At 41.1% G+C, this 16,651-nt stretch overlaps 1 protein-coding gene across 3 annotated transcripts in view; it reads left to right on the forward strand.

The window, feature by feature from the left end:
* The first annotated feature begins 318 nt into the window (after positions 1-318).
* ADCY1 (adenylate cyclase 1) overlaps positions 319-16,651 on the forward strand; it is a 160,540-nt gene continuing 144,207 nt past the window's right edge. For 2 of the 3 annotated variants that reach the window (XM_039548547.1, XM_039548548.1), the window contains exon 1: positions 321-1,660. In XM_039548547.1, the coding sequence (XP_039404481.1) occupies positions 992-1,660 (669 nt within the window). In that variant the 5' untranslated portion in view covers positions 321-991. Of the gene's footprint in view, positions 1,661-16,651 lie in introns of all 3 variants that reach the window. The other variant, XM_039548550.1, reaches the window with a different exon arrangement.

Consider the following 16,651-nt stretch of genomic DNA (forward strand, 5'->3'; position numbering starts at 1 on the left):
GTAGATTTTGTGTGTGTGTATATATGTGTATATCTCTCTCTATATAGCTATATGTGTACCTATACCTCTCTGTACCTTAATACATATATGAATAGCTGCCAGGGCAGGTGGGCAGCACGGGGCTATCAGCCCTCGGGCGATGCCGGATGCACCTGGAGGGCCGGAGGGCCGGCGGGCCCCGGGTGGCCGGCAGGGGGAACGCGGGGCGCTCTGCAGGGGCGACGGGTCCCCCCGCCGTTCCCGAGTCGCGGAGCCCCGGCGGGGACGTGTTCGGCTTCCCAAGCGATCGGCGCGCAGGCGCCTCTCAATCCTCAGCTCCGGTGAGACGCTCTCGGACCTGGGAAGGGGATCGCCCTTCCATTCTCTGCCTCCTGCTTTCTTTCCGGCCCCCCTGCCGCACTTTTTCTCCAGACCCCTGGCTCGGATTAATTTTTTTTCCCCCTAATCGCTATTTTATTTTGTAATGTTGCCCACCTCACGGGAGCCCATTTGCTTTCCTCTGTAGCTCCCGCTCCTCCAAATAGCGTTATCTGAAAGGAGACCCGCCTGTTGATTATCCCCGTCTCCCCTAATCTGAGCTTCCACCCATCCTTTGCCCCCATCCCTCCCTCTGTTTGATTCCAAACCTTTGGATCGTGTTTTGGTGTCATTAGGAGATTAACATCCCTGGAGCACCAGGGGAGGAGGAGTAGGAGGAGGAGGAGGAGGGTGGAGGGGAAAGCGAGACTGCAGGCAGGAAGGTTGGCACATTAACACGAGTGAGACTCTCCTCCCGCCGTCCCAGCCACCCCCGGCTCCTGGGTGGCAGCGGAGGGGGCGTTTGCCGGCGCGGCGGGGTTGCGGACGGCGGCTGGCGGTCCCGCGGAGCGGCGGGGGCTGCCGGCGGGCGAGCGGCCGCGGCTCCTGCGCGCAGCCCCCCTCTCTTTTATGAGCAGCGAAGCGGCAAAGCGGCAGCGGGGGACACCTGGAGGAGCATTTCTTCTCCGGGTTTATGAATGGCACTGACATGGAGGAAATACCGTTTCAGAAAGTCAAGACCAAAAGGAAGAAGTGCTGCCACTGCTGCTGCTCCCCGCCGGCTGCCGCGGCGTCGGGAGCGGGAGCCGGGTTGGGGGACTCCCCTCCCTTGCTGCTGCTGGATGCCATCGCCTGCGAGGACGAGTTTGACTGCAAGGAGCTGGAGGCTCTCTTCCAGAGCTACAACCTAAAGCTGGAGCAGACGTCCACCCTCAAGGCGCTGGCCGTCCTCATCGTGCTCACGGCCAGCCTAGCCCTGGTGGAGCTCCTCTCCGGCCCCAGCCTGACCATCTCCAAAGGTTCGCACCCGGTGCACTGCATCATCTTCCTCTCCCTCTTCATCGTCACCAATGTCAAGTACCTGCAGGTCACCCAGCTGCAGCAGATTGTCAAGCTCACCTTGCTCTTCAGCTTCACCTTCTCCTTCCTCTGCTGCCCCTTCTCTCTCGGCGCCTACGGCATGGAGCCGCCCAGCGCCCCCGAGCAGGGCATGTGGCAGCTCATGCTGGTAACCTTCGTCTCCTACTCGCTGCTTCCCGTCCGGACGCTGCTGGCCATCGTCTTCGGGCTGGTGGTGTCTGTCTCCCACCTCATCGTCACCGCCACCTCCGTCAGTGCCAAGCGGCAGCGGCTCTGGAGGACGGTGAGAGAGGCCGGGCCGGGCCGGGCACTGCAGCACCTCACAGCCGCGCGGTGCCAGCCCTCCGGGGGGGGTGGGTGGGTGGGGGGCGACCGCGGAGAGGCGCGGAGCGGCCCCGGGCGGCGGCGGAGGCTGCGCGCCCCTCGCCCAACCAGCCGGGAGGCGGCTGAGGAGTGCCCGGGGTATATCCGGCGGGGAAGGGGCCAGCGCGCCCCTGTGCCTCAGGCGGCTGTGTCTGTAGTTCCCGAAAGTTTCCGGGAGACAGAGGGGGACAGGGCGGCTCTGGGGAGACGGAACCTCTCGGCTTTGTCTCTCCAAGGAAAACGGGGGAGAGGGCAGGGAAGCCAGCGCTACCGTGCCCCACGCGTGGGGCAAGTTCAGAGCACCACATGCACAGTGCAATACAGCACCCATCAGTAACACGACCTGGCTCTGTACAAACTTGGCACAGACAATAAGCTGCGTGTGGTAATAACACGTCCACCGAGTTGGTTCGTATCCTCGCTGTCTGTCTCAGCCGTGGGGCCTTCGTGCCTATACACAGCCCATCTGTGGAGGTGCTCTGAGGAAACTATTTGAAATAGGTGTGACACTCAGAGGGAACCCCACGTCGCTGCTCTCCCAGCAAGCGGGGCATTCCCCCTTCAGCTTCCCCAGGGCAGCTGCTGCCCCCTGTCCACAGACATTACCTGCTATGGCAGTGAACTTCCTAGCGGTTCCCTTTCCCCTCTGAATTAATCCTGCAAAACCTCCCTCTGCACCAAGCATCTTTAGAAACGTGCTGCTGCACTCTCCCCTCCTCCCCCGAGGAGCTATTTATATCCCTGCAGGGCTTTCTCCGGCTCCAGTGGCCTGATGGGCCGCACTGACGGGGAGGAGGATGAGGAGATGCACATATAGGAAACGTGTGGGCTGGCAGTCGGGGTTTGCTACTGAAGGCTCTGTTATGTGGTGTGTCTGAACCACTGGGAAAGAGGAATTGAAAAATTTTTGTGTCCTTACTTGCGAGCATTGATTATGCCTGCCCTCAGGAACCCGAAGCACACGGGTTCCGTGGTCCAGATTGGTGTTAAAGAACAATTTAATGCATAAATGAAGTACTTAGTACATCGCTTCTGCAAAATCCTGGTGTTATTCTCTATGATTGTGTAAGGCTGTGTTGTGGTGCTAGGACATACACAGTTGACATGGGCATAAACACTAGCATAAGCAGGATTGTACACCTTTGTGCCCAGAACTGTGAATTCCTGGATCCTTCTTCCGTGCTCACACAGGCACACACACCCCAGTGTGACATACATGCACAGAATAGAGATACACAGGGACAATCACTGAGTGGGGTTGCTGAGACAAACAGGATTGTTGACAGCTTCATGCTACTGACCTGGTGGACAAAATAAATTATATATTTTGAAGGGGAAGAGAGAGATAAGCTGAGCTTTATGATTTACCCAGATAATCTGATGGTCTATTTTTAAATATGTGATTTAGAGTTTCCATGAGAGGGAGAGCTGATGAAATGCAGGAACACCAAGAGAAGCCTTCCTAAAAAGCATCCAGAAGGATGCAAAAAACACTAGAATATTCTCTTTGAATAGGGCTGAAGATAGCTTTTTTACTGGTGTACCAATTAGTCCTTATGGAAGTCCAGGCTATCCTAACTCCCCTGACACACAGGCAGACTTTCCTTGATGCCAAGCTGCAGTTCAGTGTGGCATCTGCTCTTCTAGATGAATAACATAAAGAAGCTGACAATAACGTCTGCTCGCTAAATTATCTAACCAAGGTCGTGAATGTGAAACATTTTGAAGAGAAAAAATCTGCTAGCTCTCTCCCTTCACACTAGTTTAACTTAGTTATTCAACAGGCAAGAAACTGGCTTAAAAATGCAGAGAAATAGTTGACTAACATCTGATGTAACGTGTATGTTTCTTCTTCATCACCATCTCCCCTCACCAGAGTAATTTCAGTGGTTTGTATGCAGTCCCTAAAGCAGTATGCTTTGCTGATAACAGGAGGCAGAAACCAGCTAAAAGTCAAGCAAAATAACTGGTCTGTGAACTTGTGTCACACAGAAATGCACACTGATTTGTGGCATGTTTGCAAGGAGTAAGTCTTCTGATATGAAGACTATCTCCATGTATGGAAGGGACTTTTCCCTTACCAATAAGTTTTTTTTTCCTTTTCCAAAGAACAACTTTGCAATGGTTGGAAATTTAAAAATATGTAAAGGCTGCATCATCTGAATTTTATTTGCTTGGCCTGAGAGTAGCTGAGCCTTTTTTGTAAAGGCTAGAATGGACCTTTCCTTGCAACTGGGATCTGTTTCCCAGACACTGGATATTATCATGATGGCCCCAGTGCTCATAGACACAGCATGCAGTTGGCATGTCAGGGAAGCAGGACTGCTCTGTGCAGAGCTGCAATAGCATGAAAGGCTCTGTTCTCTCTCTCAACCCCTTGCTCCCTAGCCCCAAGCAAGCGGATGAATTTAAATTTTTAAACAGAAATCTGAAGTATCCAAAAATGCAAACACCTGCATCAATCACTGAGACTGGTATTCTGTTAAAGAACTCTTTGATTTTTTTTTGTGATTCGGGCAGGGAACCACCTTGGGTTTCAATTTTATTTTTGCTTAGCCTGAGCTTTAAGAGACTGCAGATCTAGTAACTTCCATTAAAGTTAAACTGGAAGGGTGTCAGCAAGACCAAGCAGCTCATGTTGTTTCAAGTTCAACCCATTAAAAAAAGACAGAGCTAAGTTAAGGGATTTTTTCTGAAGTGAGCTTTTAGTTGTGCATCTCTATTTCATGCAGTCTGAGGAATCCCCATTTGCAAAAGTCTCACTACCTTCAGTAGTGCCAAATCAGAACCTGAGTGGGCCCCATGGCATGCTTAAGACTTTCTTCCTTTTAAATGTACAAATTCTCTATGTGATAAAACTAATGCACTTTGTGGCAGAAGTTTGTCATGACGTCTATTGAGTAAAGCACATGTAATTTGCAAGTGATAGTTTTTTGACAGCACAGTATTGTCTGTGGAGATCACGCCGTGCCACGCTGTGCCATGCCATGCCATGCCATGCCATGTCATGGGTGAGACACAGGGAGAGCAGGAAAGCAAGTACAGGGAGGTAATGAGAGTCAGGAGTAATGTGACAGAACTTGAGCTTCATCTTTCCATTCAATAGCTGGTTTATTCATCAAATGAAAGATTCCAATCTACTAGTATGTCCTGCTCAATTCTTAATAGAAATATAGTAATAGATTTTATATATATATATGTGCACTATCAGAAATATGCAAAGTACTTGAGGGCAACCTTGATCCCATTTGGGATCATGTCAAAAGACATGCTGACTTCACAGCTGATATTGCATGTCTTATCTGACATTGTAATAAGGATGTAAATGGTGTATATAACAAATATTGTATTGATCATGTTTGTTGGACTCTCTCCTTTCCTTCGGAATCATGGAACAAAATGCTCCTGCCATATAAGGTGACAAAGTATCCACAGATGGCTGAACCTACAAACGAAGTTTAAAAGCTTGGACTCTTGTCTTTTTATTTCTTTTTCTTTTTTTTCCCTCTAGAGATTCCAGATATATGTTAGGTGTTTCAGAGCCCTTACAAAAATACAGAACTCTGCCTGAAGGAGCTTAGTATAATTTTTGTTGTAATGCAGTGAGTGGGTGTTAGAGACATGAGAACCAGATGGGGTAAGGAAGGCAAAGGCTGCTCACAGAAATTACTCAGTGGTGGCATGTGCACCATTTCATGTCTTACCATTAAAAAACTTTTTTTGTCTCTCTAAATATTTTTGTCTCCTTTTAAAAAAAATGTATGCTTATTTCCAGAAAATTCAAAACCAAATCATACACCAACAAAGTGCCCTCACACATCACAGAAGTCTTTGTGAAAGAGCAAATCTTTCATGAAAACCAGAATTGCAGCATGAGTAACAAAGAGCAGAAGAAAGAATGGTGCTATCACAAACTAGCACAATTTTTTTTTCAGACATGGTGAAACAAATACAGGTTTTGATAGTTTGCTTGGGGTTTTTTTGCCTGCATTTCAAACTGATTTTATGTGTGTATTTATTTATTTGTATGATAGCACTTTTATTGATTCAGCAAGTACCAAAAATTGTAGTTGGGATTAGACAGACTGTGTAAACGATAATGTGGGGGAAATTGATGTAATTAATTAAAATAATTAATTTATTACCTAAAAGTTTATTTTATCTTAAGTCTTTGCAGGTTAGTGTAATAGTATAGAATATCACAAGGAATTGTCATGCCAAAGATAATCTTATTTCTGCTAGTGTTTAAAAGGTAATTAATGAACATATCACTGACAGAAATGTTAATCTCCACACCTTTGTCTCTCACATAGAAGGCAGAGTCTAATAAAATGGGTTGTAAATCAAAGACAGCTCAGCTCCACTGTCATTATTATTCAGTGCAAAACTCCGGTGTTCTCCTTCATGCATATAAAAAACTGGTGAGGGACTGTACTAGTTCGTTCTTTCTGATGCTTTTCAAATATTAGTATCAAGAATATCTCTAGTATTGCAAACATACCTATGCAGTAGTAATCTGCTTGAATTCACTATTTTCCTCTCTTTCCAGAGATGGGGAACACTGTTTTTAGAGTTTTTCAATATCTGCATGTAACTCTAATTTTCATTTCATATTTAGTCCTTATTGAAAGATTGTTAAAAGTTTGGGGGCTTGGGGTTTTTTTTCCTTCCTAGTCGAGGTGGTATCTTAATTTGTGGCATTAGGCTTTGCCAAGTATTGACCACGGTCCTTTTATCTACAGGCTGAAGTAAAGGATTTTCTATGGAATGTAGACTTCAGGGTCTTTTTTGACATAGAGATTCGTATGCTCTTGGCTTCCTGAGTCTACAGACTGCTGACACTGGCACTCTTCATGGGTTTCCAAAAATTAACAGCATGCTGATGGTTCTGCATCGTTGAGAAACAAGAAGCCTTTGAGAAACTGTCAAGAATCATACGACTTGGAGACATAGTCAATAAAATTTTATCTGAGAAGTTTAGTTGTAATTAATAGGCAAGATCCCATTATTGCTGAAGAAAAAGAGGGCTTCTATTCAAAAAATGTTTTAATAATAATAAAAAACCAAGTTAATACTGTTATACACTCAGTTTCTACCCACTTTCCTTGATGTTAGGCTGTCCCTTCCCTTGCTTTTCCAAGTTCTAATGGTGGTGGCTTTCATTCTGCTGGTGGCGTTGCCTATATTGGCAGCATCTGGAGTCTTTCACAGGAAGGAAGGGGATGTTCATGTTAATGTTGCTAATATGCATTTCTCTTCTTTTATTGGTCTACAGCTCCATGTTTCATCCAAATTTTTAAAATATGTTTTATGTATATTAGATACTTGTTCTATGTTCTCTTTGTTACAGCTAATACCAGACCTGTGCATCTTCACATTTCTTTAACTGACCATTGGGGAGTCTTTTTATAACTGTGGGTGTTATCTTCAATGCCACGTCTATGCTGCACCTTTTGTAATCCCATGCTTATACTCTACACCATCTCCTGTGTTTCTATAGGCCTACATTTCTGCATAGCACAGCATTATGTTTTAGTCATAAAACTGTTCTGCTAACATACAAAGCAAAATTAACATAAATTAACTACAGAGATCTGGTCAATTAGGGAAAAAATGTTTAAACCAGGTAGAACAATGTGCACAGAAGTAAAAAAAAAAAAAGCCCAGAACAAGCCTGACATGGCTCAGTTTGGAGACCTTGCGAAATCAGTGCATAACTTAAGGCTTTCTATATAGCAGTGGCGATACAGTATTACAGGTCTATATGGTTGCATTCCTTTTTAACATTTGTGGTTTAGACTGTCTCCACATGTTTTGTTACTGCTTTTATTTTAATGCTATCAAAGCATTGTTTTCATTTCAAAATGGTAAAATGTTATTGCCTAGACCCTGGTTGACAGCAAAACATTGCATGTAATATTAGTAATTAGGTACTGTATTTAATTTATGTACTTACTCTGTGGAAAAATAATTTTCATGTGTGTTTGTGCAGCTCTACCAATTTGGGTTTAAAGATTTTTGATGGTTCTATGGGATAAGTTCTCAAGGGTTTCTTTTCCTTTCTGCCTTAATTTCTTTCTTTCTGAACATGTAAGTTTGGATATTTTCAGAGCTAAGCCCCCATGAGAAAATGTTGATTATAGGGAGTAGTTGTTCTTAATATGTTTTGCCATTCAGGCTGTTCTGGATTCACGCTTCTAAATATTTTCCCCATCTTTTTTTCCCCACTTGTTAGAATAGTGCAGTGCTTTGCTACACAGAACCAGTGTAATACAACAACTAGGTAGTGCAGATTTCAGTTTCTTTTCATCTACTTTAAGCACAGCCCTGAATGTGTGCTTGTGTATACATGGGCCTTACTAACTAGAGCAGAAGTGTTCTTTCTAGCATCTTATTCTGTCAGTTTAGATCCAGTGCATTCCTTCTCTTCTCTTGCCATTCCAGAAAACATTAGCTAGCATAAAATAATGTTTTCTATCATGGTTAGTTATTGTCTTTAACTTTCTCAGATGCAAAAGGCGATATACTCCTGTCTTTACATCTCTTTTCTGTGTTACCATAAAGTGGTATGAACATAACTAAATGCAGGTGGCATGTATGGAAAACCAGAGATGAGACAGAAAGGCATTGTTTCTTGTTGCTTGTAAGCTCTTGGTGGTGCCAAGAGGGAATACTTGTTAGAAAGTCTATTATGAATATGGGAAGGCATGGCTTCACACAGACTTCATGCTCTGATTAATTCATAATGTTATAAGAAAGTTTCATCTAGGACTTGAAATGTTCATGGTTTATGACAGGAAGAAGTCAGACAGACTAGTAAGACTCTTGCTGTTCGGAAGGTGACAAAAGAGTGCAAGCAGAAGAGACTGATTCAAGTTTTGGAGCTGAGCTTTGTCTTTGGCCTGCTATGATGGATGGGTCTGAGGGACTATCAGTGTGTAGAATGTAATAGATTTTTTTTTTCTAAATTGCCAAATTATGTGATTTTCTTTCTTACTTTCTTCCTCTGGCAAACTTTTCATGTTTCAAAAAGAAATTTGCTTTGCTTCAAAATTTTAAGATACATACCTAGAGGAATTTGAGGAAACAACATAGGTACTACTTTGTCCAGCTGTTTTTATTCTGCATGAATTTACCACATGAGCTGATTCCTGAAATAGAATCACCAAGCACATTATATAAACAGAAAATCTGTTTCCTCCATCAGTATTTGAAATAGTGAAAAATCCCAGAAATGTGGATATAGTGTGTGGTTCTAAGGCAAGCAATAAAATGCAGCAAAACCACAAGAAAGATGGTTACTTCTTTAGCTGTGGTTCAGGAACTACAGAAATCCTTTGTCATCCAGAGATGTGTGTTGCAAGAAACCACCTACATGTGGCTAGTATGAAAAATGTTATAGAACAATATTTCACTTTAACAACACCTTTCAGATATTTGTTCTGGAGCAAGATGTTAATTATTGGGTTCAGTAACAAATGGTTGTGCATCCTCCTGTACAGCTTCATAGAAATAAACAAAATTAACTTTTTACAGTGGTTAGCACATAAAATTGCGGAGTGCTAAACTTGGCAGTTGTGGGTTTTTTTCATAGGTTACTCATTCATACACTACAATGTAACAAAGAAATAGTTGTTAATTGCCATAAATCTGCTTATGATTACCTCTTAGAAGATGAAAGCAATTATCCACCCCCACAAAATTAGAAAATGAAATAACACTAATAAACCTAGTTTTAAAAAGATATGTACATAAAGTATATCCTTAATTTGAGCATCATCAGGCTGAGAGCAGAACTTGTGAAATTTGTTCACAAGAAGTTAAAAAGAGGCCTATGCCTTCTAAGGTGTTTCTTTCTTTCTCTTTCTCTTTCTTTCTTTCTCTTTCTCTTTCTTTCTTTCTTTCTTTCTTTCTTTATTTCTTTCTTTTTCTTTCTTTCTTTCTTTCTTTCTTTGTTTCTTTCTCTTTCTTTCTTTCTTTCTTTCTTTCTTTCTTTTTCTTTTTCTCTCTTTCTTTCTTTCTCTTTCTTTCTCTTTCTTTCTTTCTTCTTAATCTGTATGCAAATACAATGTAGCGAAATGAAGTTCGAGGTAGATTGATCACTGTTCGTTCAAAGGTGGAGGATGTTGGCCTGAGCCTCATTTCACTTTTAAAAGCCAAAAACTATTTTACATGGATTCAGGGATGTGCTAAAAATTATCCTTGTCTTTAATAAATTCTTCCCAGGATGTTTTAGCTAAACAGGTACACCATTTATTGTGAACTATATAGAAAGTCAATATCTGCTTGTTTATGAAATGACATGGGAGTAGTAATGGCAGTGTAAAGTTGTGACCAAGCAAGCACACAACAGACAGAAGCCGTACCAGGATCAAATTTCCACTGTTGCAGGTTGTCTCTGGAGTCTGCAGAGCAGACTCCTGGTCACTGCTGTCATGGTTGTCAAAGATTTGAATGCTACTCTCACCTGGTATTATGGATCCCAGAGCTGTGGTGCTGTGCTCTGGAAAGTGAGGATTACCCCTCATGGATGTCCTGTGTGATTCCTGGTGCTGCACCCTGCAAGCTGTTGTGCTGATCTCTCTGCTGATCCATGCTGGTTTAGTCTAAATCAGCTGTCACTGCAGGGGCTGTGGGAGTTGAAGAAGCCTAATTTTAAGTTCATGGTTGGATTATCTATGATAAATGCTCTGCCATTCCTATATGCTTTGAAATATAAGGAATAATGATGCTTTTCAAAACAGAGGAACAAACTGAGCACTATCTCCATGTTCAGTTTCCTCTTTCTACCGCCAGTTATGTAAATGAGAGTGGTGAATGATAGCTGCTTGAGTTCCCCCAGATGGTAAGATTACAGCAGCTTATTTGGCCTTCTCCATGCAGCTCTCTCTATTTTAGGCAGCAGTAGATTGAGGAGATTGCAGCTGAGTTAATTTGCCTCGTCTGTCAGTAAAAATAAACTGCTTTATCAATAGTCCATTTCTTCTTGCTTGCACTATTAAAAAGATTAGTCTGGTTTTTGCCTTTGAAGAGATCACAGCCTGAAGAGGGGTTTCCTATTCTAAACTGCACTCCACAGTACCGATTAATGTTAACACAATGGCTGAAATGGCTTTGGCAGGAGAGCAGTGTGATTTTCTACCTGAGAGTGCATACTTTTCTTATAATAGCTTCTGGAATATCCATCACTGAAAAGGATAGTGATGATTAAGAGGAAAGAGTGGGCTTCATGTGCTGGATTTGCTTAGCTTGCCTGTGGGCAATGAAAAATGCACTTTTCTTACTCTTGAGTCTTAGAAAAATACTCTGAAAAGATTAAGTTTGTATTTTACAGTTAGGATGAACAGAAGTACTGAAATGGGCAATGTCTGCTTGTAAAGCTATGAATTATTCTCTATCCTTAACTGATATTTTCATAGCAGTGCTAGTGTATCATCAGAGGATGTAATAATTTAAATATTTATTTTGCTTGCTTGCTTTTTTTCTTTTCCTGCTGCTGCTTTTGTGCAACCAGTGCTGTCAGGTTGTTGCTGATTACTGTGGTTCTTGGTGCAGTATCCTCTACTGAATTTCCCCCAAAAAGGAGCATCAACCAGATACAAAAGAGAGAACATTCTTCTGGGGTGGAGATTACTGCAGAAAGGAGGATGATCTTTCCTAATTCCCCTAAGGGTACACAATATTCAGCCCCAAGACTTGGTCACTCTTGTCTGTTAGCGAGTCTGCTGCCATGTATCTTTGTTCCAAATCTCTTTGCCATCATTTGCAAAAGTCCCATTTCTTCAGCACATTTGTATACTGAAAAACTGAGCTTAGCTACTGATCATAAAGATTTTTCATTCTCTTAGGAAAAAAATGTAATACCTAAGGTAGGGAGAAATTGTCTTTCCTACAAAATGTCTTACATGTCCCTAAAGATGTCTTTGAAGTTTACTAAGAGTTTTGGATCCTCTGTAAATGTAAGGATTTGACATATAAATAAACCATTATCTAACATTCTCAAAGAAATTCTCTTCACAGGGATATTTCAGCTATCTCAGCTCCTTTTCCCTTGTGTGTGATAGTTGCTGCCATTCCACTCATAAAAATAGAATAAAACTGAAAAATGAAAGATTTACAGCTACTTTGTACAGCTGAAAACCTTTTCCTGAAGTTGTAATTAAAACAAATGCATTTCTAAAGCTGATATACTGCTGAGTTACAGTGACCTTACTGTGCACAGTCCTAAACAGAGATGGCTGTATTCAACTGTACAAACCTTGGAAAAGAGATTTTTTTTCTTCCTTATTGCAAATAAGAGGTTCAAGAGTGGAGGTTTATGAGGGAAAGGTCTTTTCTTCTTTAGAGCCACATTTCATATTTAGGTTTGTAAAGTTCAAGTGTCTTTAATATCTAAAGATGTTTTGATGATCTACCAAAACGTGTAAGCAAGACCGATGCCACTAGTCCAGTTTCTGATATGAGAATGTGAGTTATCTATATGCCATCACTGTTGGTAACTCAGGAAGCCTGGCAAACTTAAAGTTGTTTCCTTGGTCTGTGGGCAAACGTGAATGTTGTTTTGCTAAGATTGCTTATGAGGTAGTATGTATGTCTTATGTGGAATTGTAATGAAAGTTCACAGGGCCTCTGCACCGATGGAATTGGCACATATAACAACAGAAAGCGAGGCAATCCTACTTCAGGGCATTACAGAGTCTGCTGCCATATTTGATTTTTAACAAGTTGGGTAAATACCATTATTTTTACAGTAGCAAAAGTCACATTGACCCTAGAGCAGTCCCGAAGAAGACCCAAGGGCTTTGACTTGTCAATAAATGCCAGCAGTGCAACATGTAAGTAGGTGCTGGGTACAGTATGAGCTAATTCTTTGTAACATGGCAATAAATGCAGAGTATTTTGAGGATGTGGGCTTTTTTCTTCAAGGAATGCTTAAGCTATCTGGAAACTACCAGCTATAGTAGTTCAAAAGTTGGCACGAAGCAGGCTGTATGGGAGTAGATGAAGAAGGGAAAAACCATTAGGAGTCAGATTACTAATCCTCAGGAGAAATATTTCTCTCTCTAGCATCTGAAAATCTCTCAGTTGTTTTCAGAGTTGGTTAAACTATCCAACTGAAAACCTTCTTGGGATCAGTGTAGATGTCAGAGGTCTACTGGTGGCCTGGACATAATACTGTATCACTCAATCACATAGCTGTTGCAATATTAAAAACAATTGTATATGCTGATTGGTATTATCAGTCTGAGCAGTTTCTGGGTTCAGCTTTGGGGAGTTTCATGTGACAAAGGAGTACCATAGGAAAAATAGAATCTAGTTAGCTTTCTCAGTCTTTGTCCAGCAGATAGAATGCTTCATTTCTTACACCTCTCCTGCCCTCTCTGAATGAGTGAATTTCTAGTCCAGTACCCAAAAAATGGAGGAAATTCTTTTCAAGACAAAATTACTGACATGTAAATGGCTAGTCCATTTAACAATTAGTAAACAGCAGAGTCATGGTTCCACTATCCCTTTTAAGGATTAATTTAGTCCTTGGACACATTGGAATGTCAGTGTCAGTCAAACATAATGCCAAAGACAAGAAACAAATTGCATTTTGCACCAGCCTGTTGATGATGCTTTTGGCATCTGAAGCACACTGTACCAATGTTGGGTGCTCCATGTACAAACTGTGCCAGTTTTATAGTGTGTGCAAACAGAACAGGAACTCCAGCTAATACATTTTCTCCTCTGACTCAAGCAAAACTGCAGCACAATTCTTTACATTCAGAAGAGGAGAGACGTGGTGACAGACCTTGGTGCACTCACTTTCTGCACTGTGGAGTCACTCCTATTCTAGGTCAGTTGTGCCTGTGCCTTTCCGAAGAGTGGGTAGCACTCTGTACTGTCCCACCTAAGGTGTTTCTGGGAATCTGTCAATCAAGCTTAGTTACGTGAGTTTAGAAACTCTGTAATACAGCCAGGTATATTTTGTCAATACAGCCTTCTATATTGTAGTCTCATCTCTGTGTGGATCATAAAGTGTCATTAAAGTGCTAACACACAGATCAGATAAAAGGAGAGGTCATGAAGTTGGTGGTAACTGGTGATGTAGTAAACTTGGAAACCATTAGAAGGTGTGATGTCGTGATGCTCAAGTAATGTCCTCTGAATAAGAATCAGAAATCTCTAACATTGAAAGACAGTGTCTAGATTTTGCTTAGACTCCAGGAATATCAGATATCCAGAATCTAGTAGGAAGTCTCATTGGTGAATGATTTGGGTTAAACAATAGTTAAAAGACCAGCTGTTTCTTTATGGGTTTCAAGAAACCAGCTTTTAACGGCCTAATTTTACTCTGTATCCATATTTTAAATCACTAAAACAAGTAGTCTCATGCATGTGGGTACACCTCCTTATTCACCAGTTTTTACCACGCAGTAGCAGTTGAATCCCTGCACCAAGTGGAGTGGGAGGCTGCTAATGTGAATTAGAAACAGCCAGGTAGGATGGGCTTCCAGATGGATGCCTTCTCCAGTTGTCTTCACACCTTCATAGGGTTCTGTGCTGGCATGAAGAGACTGGGAATAGGAATGAGCAACCAGTGGAAAAAAAAGGCCGAGAAATGCTTTTTTTTTTCTGTTCTGTCAGTTCATGTTCTCATGTAACAACAGCTATGTTGTATGTACTGCTACATGAACTTCAGCAGGAATAGTGTTAGCCTGATTACATCTTTTGTAAATGCAGCCTAACTTTTCACTTTATACCTAATTATATGTGCCTTAATTTCGATATGGATATTTGGAAAATACTTAAAACTGGTGTTATAACTAAATGTTGGTTGATTTAGTATAGGTGTTAAAACAATGGCTTTCATTGATGGATCCTGGAACAGTTTTCATCATATGTTCCAAACATTATTATGCAATCTGAAAACAAATTTCTGTTAAGGACCAAAGGTTATATTTTCTTTTGTTTCAAAAATACTTGAAAAGTAATTCAAGGATCTCCACTGAAACCATGTATATAGAGGGTTTTTGCTAACTTATACTTATACTAGCAACTTAATTTGCTAACTTATACTGAAAAAAAAGAGGTTACATTTTAAAATAGAAGCAAATAAAGTTGTGTAAACAATTTGGATTCCTACAAGATGCGATCTTTAAACACCTCAAAACTTCAAAAATTGCATCAGTGTCCATAAAGAAGTGGACTATTTATAACCAGTATGTTGGCCTCAGTGAATGAGTCATGGAATGCATTAGTTCTGGGGCAGGTAATATGCCTGGTATCGAGTACAGAAGATACTATATGGAATTTTGATATGGGAAATCAGTGGGCTTTGCATGTTATCTTGGAAATGTTATGTGAATATGTTGTTTCTTTCAGAATGGACAGAAACTATCTTCTCCACATACAAAATAGACTGATTCTGTCTTACACTATTACTTTGGCTATATTTGTTTCTAAATACCTGAGTTACAAAGCAGACCCTCAAAGAAGGCCTTAATTTTGATAGCAAAATGTAATAATCTATGCTTTTCAGCACTGTTGCATGCAGTGACATCAAGAGCTGAAGATTTACAATCTATTTAAATTTGTCTTTGTAGTGTCTTTCAGGAAGAGGTCTTGCACTGTTTTTGAAGGTATTCAAATAAAGATGTCTTGCAGAAAATTCACTGAAAGCACAAAGGAGTGCTTGCTGAAAATTAGTGATACAATGCTATAAAAAACACTAGTATTGTATTCTGAAACTAGTCTCACTTTGCAGTTGTGTTTCAGGAAAGATCTACTTGCTTAAGTGGCTTCTTTCCCCGGGACTGTTTTCTCATTGCTACTGAGAAAACACTAACACAAAGCAAAAAGGTATTGCTCACACAAGCCTTACGTATCCAATTCTAGGCTGAAATTCACCTTGTCTTATTATTATTTACCACTGATGTTATGGTAATATCTGCAAGTGTCAACTCTGATGAGCTTCTCAACTTACTGCTTGCTGAGTAGAGGCAATTCGTATTTCTCTGCTAGACATAGCAAAGAACAGGAAGAAGTCTAAGAGACAGAGAAGTGAGACGATTTTCCAAAGCTCAGAGGTCAATCAGAATAGGCTGGAAGTGTCCTGACTTCAGCTGCAGTTGACTGGGACAAGAATTTAATAAGTAACGACTTCATCTTAAGCATCATAAAGCCCCAAAGAATAGTTTAAAATATTTCCATTTCCTCTGGGCTAAGCTATACTGTCATGTTTTCTTTTCAATTACTTTGAGATAAACCTTTTCCTCTGGTCTGCATGACTTGGGGCAGGATGTTCATAAAAGAGTGAGGAGTTTCATGTTACAGTTAAATGGAGCATGTTTATGAGCCACTTAATCTTTTTTTTCAATGTATTTGCTTCAGTGACTTTGTTATTAACTGCATAAGATGTAAATGAAAGGTTGAATTTGTTTACCCAAAGAAATGACATGATTGTACATTCATCTGTATATTTTCCAAAAACAATTGAAATTTTTTCATTTAAATTTTTTGTCTCTTGGAAACTACAAATATATTTTTGAATAAATTTCCATCTTAGTTCTAGAACAAAACATCCATAATTTGTACCTTTGAATGGCTATCTATTATAATTCTGCTTACAAGATATAGTGTGATAAAGATGAATTGCATTATGCCAGACCATATTGTGTTTTAGTTATGATAATGGTAAGAAACTTACATTAAGCAATGGAAAATCAGAATTAAAATGCCCCTTAAAAGCTCATTATTTTATTTTCTGTTTGTCATTTCTAAAGAATTATTAGCAGGCTTTTTGGAGGCAGTACTCTGGTTTGTCTGCAGAGGATTTGGGCTTCATTTTGTTCCACAACATTAAAGAAGTAGATATAAAATGGGTGTACTTGAGAGGAAGCTTGATGGAGTCACTGTTTAGTCAAAT

Source organism: Corvus cornix, chromosome 2 (assembly GCF_000738735.6).
Source record: "Corvus cornix cornix isolate S_Up_H32 chromosome 2, ASM73873v5, whole genome shotgun sequence".
NCBI lineage: Eukaryota > Metazoa > Chordata > Aves > Passeriformes > Corvidae > Corvus > Corvus cornix.